This window comes from Chanodichthys erythropterus, chromosome 16 (genome assembly GCF_024489055.1).
Source record: "Chanodichthys erythropterus isolate Z2021 chromosome 16, ASM2448905v1, whole genome shotgun sequence".
Classification (NCBI taxonomy): Eukaryota; Metazoa; Chordata; class Actinopteri; order Cypriniformes; family Xenocyprididae; genus Chanodichthys; species Chanodichthys erythropterus.
Window position 1 is genome coordinate 36,870,389 of NC_090236.1, and position 16,640 is coordinate 36,887,028.

Below are 16,640 nucleotides of genomic sequence, written 5' to 3' on the forward strand. Positions count from 1 at the left end.
AGAGCAACGTCACGCCTTCGTTGATCGCCCAGAGCAAAGTCACGTCGCCGCTGAATCACGTCACATCTCTGTATCTGTCTGGGAGTGGAGAGGGTTGCGTTCCAGTGTGGCTGATTCACCGCTGATGTCGGCGCGAGCGGCTGGAATTCCCAAGCATTAGCCGGCCGCTTTGCACTCTCGCCAGCCGGCCGCTTCGCACTCTCGCCAGCCGGCCGCTTCGCACTCTCGCCAGCCGGCCGCCTCGCACTCAAGCCAGCCGGCCGCCTCGCTCTCAAGCCCGCCGGCCGCAACGCTCTCAAGCTCGCCGGTTGCAACGCTCTCAAGCTCGCCGGTTGCAACGCTCTCAAGCTCGCCGGTTGCAACGCTCTCAAGTTCGCCGGTTGCAACGCTCTCAAGTTCGCCGGTTGCAACGCTCTCAAGTTCGCCGGTTGCAACGCTCTCAAGTGAGTCTGTTTCAACGCTCTCAAGTGAGTCTGTTTCAACGCTCTCAAGTGAGTCTGTTTCAACGCCCTCAAGTTCGCCGGTAGCCATGGACTCGAGCGCTCTGGACGCGATGGACGAAATGGCTGCTTTGCCAGTGCCCACGGGCAAGATGGCAGCCCCTGCGGTGCATAAGGATGCAGGGGGCATTCCAGCCACTGAGTCCGCTCCAGAACCCACTCCAACCAGTGAACCATCGCCTCACCCTCAGAAGAGGAGGAGGAGGAGGAGTAGGGCGTCCTCCTCTCCTCAAGACACAGACGCCCTTCAAGGGGCCGCTGTGGGTCTAGGGATTATTCCAGAGGTCTCTCCGTCTCCGCCCAAGCGACATGCTCTACCAGCACCACCTGTGCTCCTTGCCCTGCCGACGCCACCTGTGCTCCTTGCTCTGCCGGTGCCACCTGTGCTCCTTGCCCTGCCAGCACCACTCAAGCTCCTGGCCCTGCCATTACCACTCAAGCTCCTGGCCCTGCCAGCACCACTCAAGCTCCTGGCCCTGCCAGCGCCACCCAAGCTCCTGGCCCTGCCAGCGCCACCCAAGCTCCTGGCCCTGCCAGCGCCACCCAGGCGTCTTGCCCTGCCGGCACCACCCGAACGCCTGGCCCTGCCGGAACCACCCGAACTCCTTGCCCACGAGGGCGCAACAGACCCAGTTGAAATCCCCAAGAACTTTTTTGGGGGGGGGGCAGTATACCTGAGGGTGGGGAGCTTGCAGGTGGGGAGCTTGTGGGTGGGCACCCTGCCTGGCCACTGCCATCATTGGCCTTTGAACAATTATGGCCGTTTATGGACCCTGACCTGCCGTGGCCGTCCGAGCCGCGTGACCTGCCGTGGCCGCCTGAGTCCCTGGGGCTGCATTGGAGATCCCGTTCCCGGCTGCTGTTAGATCTCCAATGCACCCCCCCCCCCTCCCTAGCTGTTCCTTTACGTCGCGAGGACGCGCCTTCCGGGAGGGGGGCGTTATGTCATGATCACAGTCTGTTCCTGTTCACCCTGGACTCCATTTCCCATAATCCTCCCTGTCAAGCACATGCACTCACTCCACCTATCACCTGTTGCCACATACAGTCATGCACACTCCACACTAATCACCACACCCAGCTGATACGCATTACCTGGACTATAAAGGACTCACACACACACCACCTCACCGCAAAGTCTTGATTACCCCGTGTGTCATTTCCGAGCATTACTATTCCTGTCTGCCTGTCTGTTACCGTTACTGCCTGTTCCTGTTTCTTGACCCGTTGCTGCCTGTCCTGACCCTTGCCTGTTATACTGTTCTGTGAATGATATCCGCCTGTCCTCACCATTGCCTGTTTCCTGATTACGATTCTGCCTGTCCCTTGCTGTTCTCGTCTGCTCCTGATTGACCCTGCCTGTACGACATTCTTAATAAAGCTTGCATTTGGATCTTACCATGACTCCCGCTTCGTTACATACACGATATCGTCCGCCATTTTAAATGCGCGAGCGCTTAAATTAGGATGCATTCTGATTGGCTGTCAGTGTTTTATTGTTGAACAGCAGGAAAAAAATTGTTCTGAAAGTGATCCCAACGATATTGCTTCTCTATATCGTTATAGCGGTGGTGTGGACAGTGCTATTCTTTTATATTCAGAATGATTTTAAGAACTATATCTTTATCATTATCTTTATAGTTTCATTCTTTGTGTGAACAGTCTTTAAGACGGGTTTTTGAAGGTCTTGGTCTTGTCTCGGTCTCAAGATCTCAAGACCACAACTGCGAGGATATCACTAAATTGCCAGTTGTCTGATTTATTTGTTAGATTGATGTGATTTGATGTAAAACTTACTTAAAATGCAATCAATAACTGTGATTTCTTTAGTTACTGTGGTGCCAGTTTAAAAATCAATGCAGGATAGTCTCAAAAAAAGTCAAATGCCCAAAAATAATACAAATGCCCACAAAATTCAAGATATATTTGCAAAAAAGTACTTGTATGAAATCTTGTTTTTTATTAAAACATGATATAATTAAGCAATATCACAAGAGCAAGAGAGCTGTTTTCACGAATATGAGCATGATTGCTGTCACAGATCCCCTGTCTCCCTGGACTCTAATTCCCATGATCCTCCTGTTTCGTCACCTGCACTCACTTCCCTCGTCAGCTCCTCATCATCACTCATCACCTGCACCTGGACTCTATTATCATCATTCCCTTTATATGGCACTCACTCCCTTCACTCCTTGTCCGTTCTCTGTTTTGTTAAGGTGTCTGTCTGTTGTTCCTTGCTGTTGTTTGAAGTAAAGTGTCTATGATTGTGGAAATCCGTATCTGCCTCATCTCTCTACCAGCCACCCGTAACAGAAGAACGGACCAATACGACTGGATTTCCACTAACTAAAATGAAGGCTTTCCCCCGCTCCCTGGCTCCTGCTCCTCCAACACCTCTGTCAACCGGCGATCGCCTCATCAGGCTCCTGCAGGTTGGTCGTTCGCTGGAGAGGTATGTGGAGGAGTTCGTTGAGCTCGTATTTTGTCTGACTGGCCTGAAGCATGTTTGATCTCCCTGTTTCTGGATGGACTAGATGATGACACTATCCGCTTTGGTGAACCTGATTATCGTTTCTCCTTAAGCGAAACTATCAATTCCATTTTATGGTTAAATGACTCCAAATTCTATGTTGATTGGGTTCAGGATAGGTGTTTATCTCTGGTCCATCCAGAAACATGGTTGGCTGGGCCAGTCAGTCAGCCACCGTCTTCCTCCGCATGCCCCTCCAGCGAACTTCCTGCCTGTTCCATGCTGGACCCACACTCCACTGCTGGGTCCAGAAGGCGGAGGAAGAAGAGAAAGCCCGAGCCAAGCTCTCCAGTCTCCGCCGAGCCAAGTTCTCCAATCTCCGCCGAGCCTGCTCCCGTTCCTACGGGAATTTTAATTGTATTTGAGGGAATGGACTGGACCCCTCTTCCAGCCTCAAACGAACCGCCTAGCGAGACGGCTTGGCTTATTGACTTCTCCTCCGAGCCCTCAGCTCCAGCCGCCGCCGCCGAGCCAGCCGCTCCAGCCGCCGCCGCCGAGCCAGCCGCTCCAGCCGCCGCCGCCGAACAAGCCGCTCCAGCCGCCGCCGCCGAGCCAGCCGCTCCAGCCGCCACCGCCGAGCCAGCCGCTCCAGCCGCCGCCGCCGAGCCAGCCGCTCCAGCCGCCGCCGAACAAGCCGCTCCAGCCGCCGCCGCCGCCGCCGAGCCAGCCGCCACCGCCGAGCCAGCCGCTCCAGCCGCCGCCGCCGCCGAGCCAGCCGCTCCAGCTGCCGCCGCCGAGCCAGCTCCTATTACGAACTTTTGTTATGGAATTCTCCAGCCCAAAGACTGCCTCCTCCCATTTGTGTCTGCACTGAACCTCCACCTCAAGCCCCCTCGCCCAGATCTCCACCTCGGACCTCTGGGCGATTACCTACACCCTGGCTCCAACCTCCCTCGTCTTCACCATGGTCCATAAGTCCACCAGTCTCACCAGTCTCCATCCTGCCTCCGCTCGCATCTTGGTCCCTCGTCAGCCTGCCCTCCCCTCTGGACTGCACTCCTCCATCTCCGCTCCGTCCCTCAGTTCCAGTTGGCCTCCTCACTCCCCCCGGTGTTCACTTTGTTGTATGTCATCTGTCTTCTACTGCGGCCTTCTGGAGCCCCGGCTGCGCTTCGGTCGGCGGAGCCGTGGGTTCCGCCATCTCCCGCCGGTCCTTCTGCGGTGCCTAGGCTCAACAGCATGAAGCCCTCGGTCCCTGACCCGCCATGGCGGCCCTCGGTCCCTGACCCGCCATGGCGGCCCTCGGTCCCTGACCCGCCATGGCGGCCCTCGGCCCCTGACCCGCCATGGCGGCCCTCTGCCCCTGACACGCCATGGTTCTTGGACCTTCCCTGGAGACCTCCACTCCAGTCTACTCCTCCCCCTGCTCCGGCTTGAGGTCTCCAGGGCGCCTACCGGGAGGGGAGGGTAATGTCACAGATCCCCTGTCTCCCTGGACTCTAATTCCCATGATCCTCCTGTTTCGTCACCTGCACTCACTTCCCTCGTCAGCTCCTCATCACCTGCACCTGGACTCTATTATCATCACTCCCTTTATATGGCACTCACTCCCTTCACTCCTTGTCCGTTCTCTGTTTTGTTAAGGTGTCTGTCTGTTGTTCCTTGCTGTTGTTTGAAGTAAAGTGTCTATGATTGTGGAAATCCGTATCTGCCTCATCTCTCTACCAGCCACCCGTAACAATTGCAAACGCGATACTGATTTTAAACAAATCTTCAATAAACTAGAAGTTATTTTTAAGGGACTTTACTCATTAATTACTCACCTTCATGTCATTCCACACCCGTAAGACCTTCCTTCATCTTCGGCCAGTACTGAGTTGGTGTTCGGATGTAAACAAGAGAACCTGCACTTTTTGACAACGGTTCAAATTGTTGAATAAAGTTGTTATTGTTTTGTTTTTGCACAAGTATTCTCATCACTTCATTGAACCTCACGTCGACTATTTTAAAAATGTTTTTAACAACCTTTCTAGACATCAAAAGGTGCAATGATGTTGCTGCATATGTGGATCAAATACACTCAGATTTCATCAAAAATATCTCAATTTGTGCTCTGAAGATTAAGGAAGGTCTTACGGACGTGGAACGACATGAGGGTGAGTGATGACAGAATATTAATTTTTGGGTGAACTAACCCTTTAAGTGTTTTGATTTCAGTTTCATTTTTAAAACTAGATCTATAATTTTATTTGTCCATCATATTTCTATATTCAAAATGTTATTTTTAAAACATTAATCTCCACATTTTTCATGCAGGTGTAATTGTACCAATTCAGATACAACTTCTGTGCACCTCTGCAACACAAGATGAATTTGTTGTAAGTGATTTGATTGATTACAGCTCAGTGTCTTATTACTGATTAAATATAAAACATTTCTTAAAATTCAAGATGAATTTGGGGAGTTTTGGTCTGGTCTTGGTCTTGACTCGGTCTCAACACACTCTTGGTCTCGGTTTAGGTGGTCTTGACTAAAAAACTCACTCTGAGATTTTCTTTATTCCTTTATCATTCAAACATCAGAGCAATAACAATTCATAATCTGTTTCACATCTCACACACCACATGCAACACTGCATCACAGTTAATGTCATTCCACACACCACTTTCGTTAATACCTGTACAATCCTCTGCCCCCTTATGATCGTTGGGCTCATTTTTCTTCCAGTTGGTGAAAGTTAAAGGTTGGCCGCTCATATCTACAAAATGCCCTTCTTTCTGTCTGTCTGTTGCACCAGCATATACGGAAGTAGACTCTAGCGCAGCTTGCATTGATGTTATAACTTTATTCTCATCTTCACTTCTTGGCAGGACAATTTTAGCCCCAGCGTCAGAGCAGATCTTCAGTGCCTTTTCAAAATTTCCCTTTAGCCCATGGGTCATGTAATATTTCTGTCCCACTTTCCTGATCATGCGAAATCCTAGGACTAAAAAGAAATTGTACTAGCATTATCTTATATATATATATATATATATATTTGTTTTCATGAATAAACAAAATGGTGCAAACATTGTTTATGTAGGAGTATTCTACCTTTCTCTACTGCATTGAGTCTGCCTTCTAGGTGTTGGAGATCTGATTGAAGTTGTGTAACTAATGCACTTTGAACACCCATCCCTGAAAAAGAACACCAGAGTGAAAATGTATGTGGAAAAAACTAAAAAGAATATTTCACAGATTTTATCTTGTACTTTAAGTAACTATAAACTCAATTAAGATATGGTTTAGAACATATTTGATCTTCATTTAACATCATTAATTATAATTTTACCACCTGGCAGACCAGGATTTCCTTTATATCCCTTAGGGCCAACAGCACCAGGGGGTCCTATTTTCCCAGGGGGTCCCTGCGCACCAACTCCTTTTAGAGAGAAAGTGTGATGAATGAATCTAATTTCTCTTATCTGATCATTTCTCTCATTTCATCTCATTGCCTTTCAGCATTACTTGAACACAATTAAAACCAACAACTAGGAAAAAGGCATGAACCTGGATCTCCTTTTCCCCCTTTCGGTCCAGGAAACCCATCTCTTCCATCTCTGCCAGGGCTGCCGTTGTGTCCAGGTGTGCCCGGGATTCCAGGATAAGCTGGACAACTACTTTCAGGAGCAGCTTGCAGCAGCACGGACTCCATTAGGAGCAGAGCAGCCCAGAGGTGATGCTTTAACAGCGCCATCTGCTGTTCACTGTGGAAATGGCAAGATTTCTGCAATAAGAAAACACGCATCCCTGAGTTCAAATAAAAATATTTTTACTGTTTATACAAATATTTCCACTCTTTCAAATTTGCGTTTAATAAAAATGTTAGTCCTCTCTTAATATAATGATATTTAATAACAGTGAGGTTTAGAATGATAATTTAGTTAGGCTATACTTAGTGATTTCAAACAAGTTTACTTGGTTAAGGTAAAAAGAATGTAAATTAAGAGAAATACATGCAACTTTTTGTCTCGCATTTTCAATTCATTCACTCAAAAATTCATTTTCAATCTTACCAGATCAGGCGATCAGCACTAAATGTGAACACAACTGTGGACCCTTCACCAAATTTTAGTGACGTAATACCCAGATCAGAGTTCGATGACAAAACAAAAAAGAAACATCTTTAGATTTTTTTTTTTTTTTACTTGTGTCAGTTTTAGAGGTGAAGTAGAGGTTTTACATTGATGAATCCAAATAGCACAGGAATATTTGATATTTCTTTAAATTGTAAAACAACAAGATACAATATTTGTGTAATGTTAATGATTGATTTTCTTAGGATAATCAGGAGTGAAGTCATGGTTTGCTTATTCCTTTGAAAAGTACAAAGTATACTAGTAATTAAAGCTGCTGTCCGTAACTTATTTTGTGTTCAAAATTTACAAAAATTATATAATGAGCGAGTACATCATGAATCCATTTATTTTCTAAACCGTGTTTTTGTCTTATCCTGAATCACTACATTACACCTATAATAAGTGTTTATATTTGGACTATTTTCGACTGGTTCGGGTCGTACCGCTGCGGAGTAGCACAGTATCTGCGTGACTCGTCATAGACATAAAGTAGTTCCGGTACAATGTTCTTCCACAAGACACATGCAGCTCTGTTTATTCACCGCTATGGACGGCGCTATATGCCTGAAGACAGGATTTTATAGTTTGTTATTTTCCCAAACTAAAAAAAACACCCTCATACTTACGGACAGTGTCTATAATGATATGAACGGCTTTATGTGCACATACAAATCTTGTCAACAAATCAGCTGGTGTTCACAACACATATTTGTGCAGGGCATAAAACACACATTAGTTTGTTATTTGAAGTTCTGTTAGTCACACAGATTTGCAATGAAATATAAGAGTAAAAGACACATGACAAATAATCATGAGAAATATTTTATCCATTAATCTGAAACAAAAATATTTATATTCATCATTTCATAATATTGTTTCATATGTAATTTGTTACAGTACAGAAGGGACAGAGACCGAGTTTCACAGGTAATGGAGTTTTATTGAGAACCAGTACGAGCAAGTGCTGAAGTGCAGGTGAGTGAATGGTGAAGTTGTGCAGGTTCTTGAGGTGGAGAGTGATGACTGAGTTCTGTTGTTGTTTCAGATGCAGATGACCTTGGAACTGGAGACGATGGAGACGCTGGAGATGCTGGAAACAGTGGAGACAAGGAGCACTCACACAGAGAGGAGAGAACACACAAGGAGATTCCTGCAGACAGGTAAGTAGATCACGGGGAGTCCTTAAGGTAAGCATACAGATAAGTTAATGCAAACGAGACCGGACATCGAATGGTGTGTGTGAGTGCTCTTTATGCTGGAGGTGATGAGGTGCTTGATGAGGTGCAGGTGCCGGTGATCAGTACTCTGGTGATTGGGTGCGCTGTGATTGGTGAGCGGTGGAGCCTGACGTGTCTGTGACAGTACCCCCCCCTCCATGGCCTGCTCCTGAGGGCCGAGGACCCCGGCGTCGAGGTGGCCGTCCTCTTGCACGTGGGGCAGGTGTAGTGAACAGCACATTCTAGGGCCCAGTTTATGGCCGGGCCCCTCTCTGTCTGTAACAGCGGACAAAGGTTTGCTACATTTTGATTGGATCTTGGTGGACTAACACAAACAAACAAACTGTCCAACGCCATCAGATAAAGATGTAAGGACAACATCCACACCCCTCTTAGAGGGTAAGAAGAAGACCTTTTGTACCAAGCCTGGGAAGGACAAGACTTCTCATTGGTCCACAGGCAGGTACTGCCCTTCACCCATCTAGGCACTACTTCCTAAGGTTGGCCAGAGATTGCCATAAAAATTCCTCGGGACCTTGGCAGCAATGGGTGAAACAAAGAGATCACAAAGATCCATCCAAATCCATTCAAAACTATGTTTGAAAACCTTAGAACTGATGCAAACTACACATCCATTTGATACTTATTCACAGAAATAAGTATTCTCAGTGACAGCTATTTGTAGTGCAACATCTGATACAAATTCAGCTGTTAATCTTTTTCCATCATGTTTAGTCTCTATTTGTTTAGAATATTGCCAAATGTATTCTGGTGGTGGTTTGGAAAGTGAGAAATGCGTTGGTAAACTTTAAAGACACTGTAAAGACTTCCAACTTTGTGCTTTATGCAAATGAGTTCCACAGGGGAGAGAAGGGTGGGCCACACTCTGTGTGTCCCCTCTGATGCCAGCAGCCTATCACAGCACTCGAATGGAGAAGCGCCAAAATGTAATCTCCTCCTCATCGGAAAGGGATAAAGGTACCCTTTCAAGAGACACTCCTTGTTCTGAGTCTGCCCTTCAAACAGGGAAAGACATAACAGATATTGTTCTGAGTCCCGGCTTGCGAAGCTGAGACACAACAGATACACCGTTCTGAGTCTGTCCTGCATGGGGACAGATATTAACAGATACAACACCGTTCTGAGCCTCTGGTCCATCCAGAGAGACAACAACAGATCCCATGATCTGAGTCTACAGCTTGTGAGGCAGCAACAGAGACGACCATGTTCTAAGCCTCCAGCTTTGAGGAAAGAGATGTTAACCAAGACTACGTTCAAAGTTTCCATCCAGTGAGACAGTGACGACATCTGCAACAAGGTTAAGCTCAGGAGAGCAAACCTTCACTTCAAGGTACCTTCGTCTGCGTGTTCCAGATTAAGGACCTTCTGCACCTACGCCAGGGCCTCGTCTGCATGTCCCAGATTTTAGGACTCTTTGGTGCTCCAGGAGATCAGCATCCCACAGAGCTTCGTGTTCAAGACTGTTGAAACAGATTCTGGCTCCTCTCCCCACTGCATTGTCACCCAGCACAACCAGTGGAAGACGTCACCGTCATCGGACTCGACCAAGTGGAACATAAATATCACTTAACCAAACCTCTTTCCAGAGACCTTGGCATTGGTTGTATATTATCAGTATATAATTTCCTAATTTCCATTAGATGTAATATAGCTGATGTTAGTTAATAACAAATAATCTTTCGTTTATTTGTTTGGTGCTAAATAAGGTTCTCCACCTTATTATTTTCAGAGAAACAGTTTATCTTTCCATAAGATAACGTAACTCTTCCATAGCCACACCCAACTTAATCACTTCTATGTATTTTACGCACTTTATTCCTTTATCATTCATGGTATTCATTTAGTAGTTATATTCTTGTTTATCTTTTTGTTAATAAAATTTATTTTATTACACTTGTGTCTTCAGCGGTGACTTGAGTACCAATCCCTATTTTATTTAGCGTCCTTGGATGGACAAAGTAAAAATCACTACACAGGTCTGTCAGGGTGATTGCCGTGAAAGGTAAGTAGCAGAGTGGGATTGAGGATGTCGTTCCTGGGGACCCAAGAGCGCTCTTCGGGGCCATATCCCTCCCAGTCCACCAGGCATTCCAACCGGCCACCACGGCGCCGGGAGTCCAAGATGTCCCGTACCTCGTAGGTGGCACCGTCTTCCACGATGAGTGGAAGAGGAGGTTCGGCGGCTGCCACGTCAGGCCCTGTGGAGAGAGGAACAGAGGGATGGTGAGGCTTGAGGAGAGATCCGTGAAAGGTGGGATGTATACGATACTGTGAGGGAAGTTGTAGCTGATATGTCACCGGGTTGATCTGCTTAATGATCTTGAATGGGCCAATGAACCTGGGACTCAGCTTCTTGCAGGGCAGACGCAGGCGGATGTCTTTTGTAGATAACCATACCTTCTGTCCAGGCTGGTAGGTGGGAGCGTGAGAGCGACAAAGGTCGGCCGTCATCCTGCGTCTGTGCAGGGCTCTCTGCAGATGGTGGTGTGCTGAGTCCCAGACCCTCTCGCTCTCTCAGAACCATCCACAGCTGGGATGTCCGATGGTTCCCCGGTTCACGGGAACAGTGGGGGTTGTAGCCGAGCACGCACTGGAATGGAGTGAGTCCTGTGGAAGGCTGACGCAGGGAGTTCTGTGCGTACTCGGCCCAACCCAAATACTGGTTCCAAGAGTCCTGGTGGTCGTGACAGAAGGTACGGAGGAAGCGGCCAATTTCCTGGATCTTTCTTTCCGTCTGCCCGTTCGACTGTGGATGTTAGCCGGATGATAGACTTACGGTCACACCTAGGAGTGAGTGGAAGGCTTTCCACACTCGGGAGATGAACTGGGTTCCTCTGTCTGAGACGATATCCTCTGGTATTCCGAAGTACCTGAACACGTGATTGAACATAAGTTCGGCTGTCTCCATGGCAGTGGGTAAACCTCTTAGTGGAACTAGACGACATGACTTGGAGAATCGATCGATGATTACTAGGATGCAGGTACAGCCTTCGGATGCGGGTAGATCTGTTACAAAGTCCACTCCTAGGTGTGACCAGGGTCGGTTAGGAACGGGCAGAGGATGGAGCTTGCCGGATGGGAGATGGCGTGGGCTCTTGGAAAAGGCGCACTCCCTGCAGCCCTGCACGTACCTTCTGACTTCGGATGCCATACTCGGCCACCAGAAGCGTTCCCTTAGCAACGAGAGGGTTTCATTGACCCACGGGTGGCCAGTGCCGAGCGATGAATGGGCTGTGTGAATTAGTGGAGTGCGTTGTGCTCGAGGGATGTATAACAAGCCAGGTGGACAACCCGGCGGAGGGTTAGTGGAGGCATTGGAGGAGGAGATGGTCTCTTCCGACCAGGAGATGGGACTCACGATGATGGAACTTGGAAGGATGGATTCAGGTTCAGTGGTGGTTTCTTCAGGAGAATGAAGTCGAGAGAGTGCATCTGCTTTGACATTCTTTGATCCAGGACGATAAGAGATGGTAAAGTCGTGCTTGTCTAGGGTTTAATCTCTTGGCGGCTCGTAAATATTCCAGGTTCTTATGGACTGTTAGCACAAGGAACTGATGTTTAGCTCCCTCCAGCCAATGCCTCCACTCTTCTAGAGCCAACTTCACGGCTAGGTGTTCTCTGTTACCTATGTCATAGTTGACCTCCGCCGGGTTTAGCTTGCGGGAGAAGGCGGCGCATGGATGGAGTCTACTTGGTGTCCCCTGCTGCTGAGACAAGACGGCTCCCACTCCTGTGGTGGAAGCGTCCACCTCCACAACGAAAGGGAGCTCTGGGTTAGGGTGGATGAGGAGGGGAGCGGTGGTGAAAGCTTCTTTGAGTCTTTCGAAGGCGTTGGTGGCAGCTGGTGTCCAGGACAGAGACTTGGGCTGATTACGGAGCAGGCTGGTGAGTGGATGGGCGATGGAACTGTAATTCTTGATAAATCGTCGCTAGAAATTAGCAAAACCTAGGAAACGTTGGAGTTCTTTAATGGATGTCAGGACTGGCCAGGTTTTGATGGTGCCCACCTTCCCCTCGTCCATCTGGATGCCACTGTGATCAATGATGTATCTGAGGAAATGAACTGAAGACTGGTGGAATGAACACTTTTCTGCCTTGAGAAAGAGATGGAACTGGCGAAGTCGTTGGAGGACCTCCGCAACGTGGTGGCGATGTTCGGCCTGGCTCCGGGAGTATGTTAAGATGTCGTCAATGTATACCAGCACGAACTTGTGGAGGAACTCCCGGAGCACCTCTTGTATGAAATCCTGGAATACGGAGGGGGCGTTGACCAGGCCATACGGCATAACAAAATATTCATAGTGGCCGGTGGGCATGATGAAGGCGGTCTTCCACTCGTCCCCCTCGCGTATCCGGATGAGGTTGTATGCGCTGCGAAGGTCCAACTTCGTGAACACAGTGGCACCACGGAGATGTTCCAGGGCCGCTGGGACGAGAGGAAGGGGATAACGGAACTTGACTGTGATCTTGTTCAAGGAGCGGTAGTCTATGCAGGGCCTCAAGCCTCCGTCCTTTTTTGCCACAAAGAAGAAGCTCGAGGCAGCAGGGGAAGTAGATGGGCGGATGTATCCTTGAGCAAGGGCCTCTTTGATGTATTCCTCCATGGCCTTCTCCTCCGGGATGGAAAGGGGATAGATTTTACCGCTTGGCACTGGCTCACCCGGAAGCAGATCGATGGCACAGTCCCATGGCCGGTGTGGAGGCAGCTTGGAGGCTTTTTGTGGGCAGAAGACGTCACTGAAGGGGGCGTAACATTCAGGAATCTCGATGGAACGTTTCTCAACTGGACTCTCTATGGAGGTGGCACAGATGGATAGATCATGAGAGGATATTACTCGAGGAACTGGAAGGTCAGAGAAACAGTTAGGGAAACAGGTTTCGCCCCACTTCAGGATCTCGCCGGTTTTCCAAGAGATGGTAGGGTTGTGCTGCTCCAACCAGGGGCGCCCTAAAACCACGTCAGAGGTGGATTTCTCCAGAACCAGCAGATGGATGTCTTCGAAATGAAGTATACCGACACGTAACTGGATGGGACCCACACATCGGCGTACACATCTTCAGCTCAGAGGTTTTCCCGTTATTGAGTGGATCTGGTAGACAGACGGAGAGGACGTAGTCTTGAGTTTGAGCTGCCGGCAGAGGGCGCCGGAGATGAAGTTGCCGGCTGACCCTGAATCAAGGAGCGCCACCACTGGAAGAGAAGCACCAGCAGCAGTAAGGTTGACAACAGTGGTGAGTGGCTTCATTTTATTGAGTGAAGGGATAATGGCACTCACCATAGGTCGTGGTGGACGAGTTGGGCATGCAGAGATGATGTGCCCAGGTAAACCACAATATAGGCAGAGATTCAGGGTCAGCCGTCTTTGGCGCTCGGAAGGAGTGAGGCGAGAGTTTTCTACATTCATGGGTTCGTGGGCTGGTTCTGGAGGGCTGACGGGTTCAGGTTGGCGGAGGAGGTGGTGAAAGAGGGACTGGTCCTGGTGTTCTTCGATACACGACTGCATATGGGAGGTGAAGCGGATGGACAGCTGGATGAAGCTCTCGAGGCCGATGGAATCGAGATTGCAGCGAGATGCAACCGCACCCGAGGATCCAACCCTTGTCGGTAGGTGGTTATGAGGGCTTGTTCATTCCATCCACTTGAAGCTGCTAGCGTTCTGAATTGCAAAGCATAATCGTTAATAGTCATGGAACCTTGTTTGAGATTACACAATTTCTCACCAATAGAGGAGTCGAAGGAGGGTTTACCAAACACCTCCCGGAAGTGGGACACGAAGGATGTGTATGATCGAATGACGGGACCATTTTGAGACCAGATGGATTCTGCCCACTGTAACTAGGAAATGATGAACGCTACTTTGGATGTGTCGCTGGGGTAGAGGTGCGGTTGCATCTCCAGGACCAGTGCACACTGCAGGAGGAAGCCGCTGCAGTCCTCCGCCGATCCTGAGTAGGGCCCTGGTCTGGCCATGGGACTGGCGTGCGTTGGCGGAGAGGTGACGGTGTTTGCGGAAGTGATGCCGGGTGATGGTGGAGGTGCGCTGGTGGTGAGAGTTCGTCGGAGAACATCAACGAGTTCTTGAAAGGGATCCGGGGTGCTCATACTGGCCTCACGCTGTTATGGTCCAGTCTTCTGTTACAGTACAGAAGGGACAGAGACCGACTTTCACAGGTAATGGAGTTTTATTGAGAACCAGTATGAGCAAGTGCTGAAGTGCCGGTGAGTGAACAGTGAAGTTGTGCAGGTTCTGGAGGTGGAGAGTGATGACTAAGTTCTGTTGTTGTTTCAGATGCAGATGACCTAGGAACTGGAGACGATGGAGACGCTGGAGACACTGGAGACAAGGAGCACTCACACAGAGAGGAGAGAACACACGAGGAGATTCCTGGAGACAGGTAAGTAGATCACGGGGAGTCCTTAAGGTAAACATACAGGTAAGTTAATGCAAACGAGACCAGACATTGAATGGTGTGTGTGAGTGCTCTTTATGCTGGAGGTGATGAGGTGCTTGATGATGTGCAGGTGCCGGTGATCAGTACTCAGTGATTGGGTGCGCTGTGATTGGAGAGCGGTGGAGCCTGACGTGTCTGTGCCATAATGTGCATTCTGTGTGCATAGGACATCGTTAATAGCATTAGTATCACAGATTTGTATATTTCTTAATATTGTAAAAATGATTTTTTGCTGCTGCTTAATTAAAAAATGTTACACAAAGTTACACAATTTTGTTTTGAAATGAATTGTGCCCAAACTACTTAAATAGCCTACACTCTAAAAAATGCTGGGTTAAAAACAACCCAAGTTGGGTTAAATATGGACAAACCCAGCAGGTTGGGTAGAAGGGCACCTATTTCACATGATGTAATATAAGTCTCTGATCTGGACAAGTTTCAGCTTAAAATACCCCACAAATTTGCCCCTATTTGGGGGTGAGCAAAAACATGCCTTTTACTACATTACTATATTGCTGGCTAAAAAAAAATAATCCAAAATTGGTTGAAAAAAAATGGCTGAGTGAAAACAACCCAATCCCTGGATTTGTCCATATTTAACCCAGCATTTTTTAGAGTGTATGTAAAATTCGATGGTTTCTGACCTCACAAGTCGTCCAGGCTGTGAGCAAGAAATTCACATAATATTATATTATCATAATATTGACTGAGGTTTGAGAATGTCCTAAAATGGACACCGTACTCTGGTGACAACTTATGCATTCACTGTGATATCAAAGGAAGAGAACATTGTATGATACTAAATTCCTCCTTTACATGAAAATAATAATAATAATAAAGAAGTCTAAAAGTTTTGCTTCTCTAATGACGTTGAACTTGAAAACATTTTGGAAATCTATATCTTTATTCTTTTGTGTTGACAAGACTTTTACTTCAGCTTTTTATTTCAAATGCAAATTAATGTATGATTTAATAAATGCATTTTTTACAACCACAAAAAGTCAGCATATCATTATTTTACTAGTCTTGGTTGCAATTTATAATATGACATAAATACATATATTTATCATACAAATCCAGATGTAACTGTATATAATTACCTGAATGTTTATGGTACTTACAATTAAAAACTAGAAGACACTGTAAACCTGAAGTTGGCAAAACTCAAAATAATTTCCTTCAACTCAAAAGAAGTTCATAAAACTCAAAACAATGAAACTGTTCAGTTTACTAAAAAATATATCAGTTCTGTGAACTTGAAATAAAAATAAAGTACTAAATACTCAAAAGTTCATTTGACTGAACTAATTCGTTTAATTTAGGTTTGTCCTAATTATTTTGAGCATTGGGATTTACAGCTAATGCATGTTTTTATGTGGCTAATAGTGTTGTAGTGCTCGAGACCGGTCTTAATGCCCATTCACACCAAAAACAATAACTATATTTGCGTTCACACCAATGAACGATAATGGTCTGTTTATTCAAAACTCACGCACTGCAGTTTTAAAGTGTTGTTTTTGCTGCATTTACATGGCTTTAACCAGCAGATATCCTCAGCATGCTATATTTTGACTGAACGTAGTGTAATCGATCTAATCTAACAGTGAATTTAGCTGACAAAATCAATATAGTGGAATAAAAACAACACCTAGTCTTTTTCACTCCAAATGACAATGGTGTTGAAACTAGCGCTGGATACCTGAGGTAATTTTATGTTACACTGTTTGCTAGCCTAGCATAATGATCTCATCATTAAAGGATTAGTTCACTTTTAAATTAAAATTTCCTGATAATTTACTCACCCCCATGTCATCCAAGATGTTCATGTCCTTCTTTCTTCAGTCGAAAAGAAATTAAGGAA

General features: G+C 47.1%; 1 protein-coding gene across 2 annotated transcripts; it reads right to left on the reverse strand.

Moving 5' to 3' along the window:
* Positions 1–5,489: 5,489 nt before the first annotated feature.
* On the reverse strand, positions 5,490–7,129 carry LOC137003354 (mannose-binding protein-like). Of its 2 annotated transcripts, none has more exons than XM_067363478.1 (5): positions 7,026–7,083; positions 6,520–6,716; positions 6,305–6,391; positions 6,064–6,147; positions 5,490–5,956 (listed from the first exon to the last, which is right to left on the reverse strand). In XM_067363478.1, the coding sequence occupies exons 2-5, from the start codon at positions 6,704–6,706 to the stop codon at positions 5,577–5,579; spliced, it is 738 nt and encodes a 245-aa protein (XP_067219579.1). In that variant the 5' UTR covers positions 6,707–6,716; positions 7,026–7,083; the 3' UTR covers positions 5,490–5,576. The 2 variants fall into 2 exon arrangements, with proteins under 2 accessions (XP_067219579.1, XP_067219578.1); XM_067363477.1 differs by having other exon boundaries at positions 5,492–5,956; positions 6,520–6,736; positions 7,026–7,129.
* Positions 7,130–16,640: the final 9,511 nt, after the last annotated feature.

Coding starts and splice junctions, on each gene's coding strand:
- LOC137003354 (XM_067363478.1), bottom strand. CDS start 6,706: ATGGCGCTGTTAAAGCATCACCTCTGGGCTGCTCTGCTCCTAATGGAG. Junction 6,392..6,519: donor AGGGGGAAAAGGAGATCCAG/GTTCATGCCTTT, acceptor TCTCTCTAAAAG/GAGTTGGTGCGCAGGGACCC. Junction 5,957..6,063: donor ACTCAATGCAGTAGAGAAAG/GTAGAATACTCC, acceptor ATTTCTTTTTAG/TCCTAGGATTTCGCATGATC.